The sequence below is a fragment of the Phytophthora infestans genome, genomic scaffold (genome assembly GCF_000142945.1).
Source record: "Phytophthora infestans T30-4 supercont1.34 genomic scaffold, whole genome shotgun sequence".
NCBI classification, from domain to species: domain Eukaryota; phylum Oomycota; class Peronosporomycetes; order Peronosporales; family Peronosporaceae; genus Phytophthora; species Phytophthora infestans.
The window spans coordinates 246,239-247,692 of NW_003303725.1; the positions used below are offsets into that span (position 1 = coordinate 246,239).

Here is a 1,454-nt window from a genome sequence, read left to right on the forward strand (position 1 = left end):
ATCAGTAATAAAACAAATATTACTTGATTCAATCCTGGAGGTGTGGCGCGCGCTCTGTTGATCTCTCATTCTTTAGTTTCACCGGTAGCTTGACGGATTTCTCTAGATGCTCTTAAGTGCTATCGTTGAGTGGACGATCAGAGATACCTTTCGATGCCATGATTAAGCAGATGAGTGCATGTAAGAAGATCTCAATTAGAAAATAAGCAAAAGGATTGCAACTCATATGGAAGATATTTATTGCAGCATCGCGTAAATTTTCCCCACAATTTCTTTCAATCCTTCAAACGACGGTATGGTATCCGCTTGAGGAAGAACAGTCTCATGCTCTCTGACCTTCTCGTCGCCACTGATCAAGAACTTCCACTCGAGAAAATTCGTCACAATGCCATACGTCACAGTGAGATCTTCGACATCACAAGAGCTTCGAGCCCCGTCACATTCTGAACCATTCCTTGCAGCATATCTTCACGCTTTGCTTGGACAAGTGAAATTCTCTTGGTGCCACGCTTGAGCACGAACTCGAATCGACCTTTCAGGAGCACGTTCTTCCCAACCACGTCTTCTTCGACTAATATGCGGACGTTCTTAAGCAGACGACTGACTGTCTCAAGGATCGGGGCGATAAAAAACAATCTCTTGGCTTCTTTTTCATCCGACATTTTTCCATAGAGTTCCCGCAAGTCACGAATACGAGCGAGGGGTAGCTCGATGTCAGCATCAGGTATATCGCTTGGTTGAAGGTCGAAAGAATCGTCGAAGTTGTAAATAGGTTTGATATCTTCCCAACAAAGACTCGAATAGCCCACAGTCTTGTCGACATCGTGATTTTTCCGCTTTTTGCTTGTTTTCTTGGTGTCTTCACTCGTGGTCTTCTGGTTCGCCTCTTGATTCTTCTGACGAATCATTGCATTGATCGCAGCCCATCGTTTGAGACGTTCGGGGTGCCGGTGTATTGTAGTTGGTGGCAAAGAGGGTGCCACGCCGATTGCCATGGCTGCAGAGCGGTCGTTTTTACCTTTCGGAACCACCACCAGCACGTGAATTTGCTCACTGGATGGAAGCTCCATGTTGTTCTTCGTGTAAAACCACGTTGTTAAGGTCTTTGAGCCCAGAATCGGTTCTCCGGCCGTCAGCGCATATATGTAGTCATCAGATTCTCCTTCCACCAGCTTCAGAGCAGCCCGATGTTCGTCTGGGAGCCACTGAAAACTTTCCTCCTTCATCTCCTCCGCAGTAGGGCGGTAAACAGGGACGACCTCTTTGCCGCTCTCATCTTCGACGGGCTGCTTCGCCAGGAAGAGATGCAGCTTGTCTGCATCAACATCTTTGAAGTCATTCGGCTTCTCCGCCTTGATCGCCTTCTTCAAGTCTCCCACCAGCTGGCTCGCGTCGATGTCCACAGGGAAAGCGCTTCCAGCCACACCAACGATCGCACAAACAAGCTTGACCAT

The 1,454-nt window shown here is 47.8% G+C and overlaps 1 protein-coding gene across 1 annotated transcript; it reads right to left on the reverse strand.

Moving 5' to 3' along the window:
• Positions 1–240: 240 nt before the first annotated feature.
• On the reverse strand, positions 241–1,454 carry PITG_14319 (Crinkler (CRN) family protein; the record flags this gene model as incomplete). Its single annotated transcript, XM_002898761.1, has 1 exon — positions 241–1,454. The coding sequence occupies one exon, from the start codon at positions 1,452–1,454 to the stop codon at positions 396–398; it is 1,059 nt and encodes a 352-aa protein (XP_002898807.1).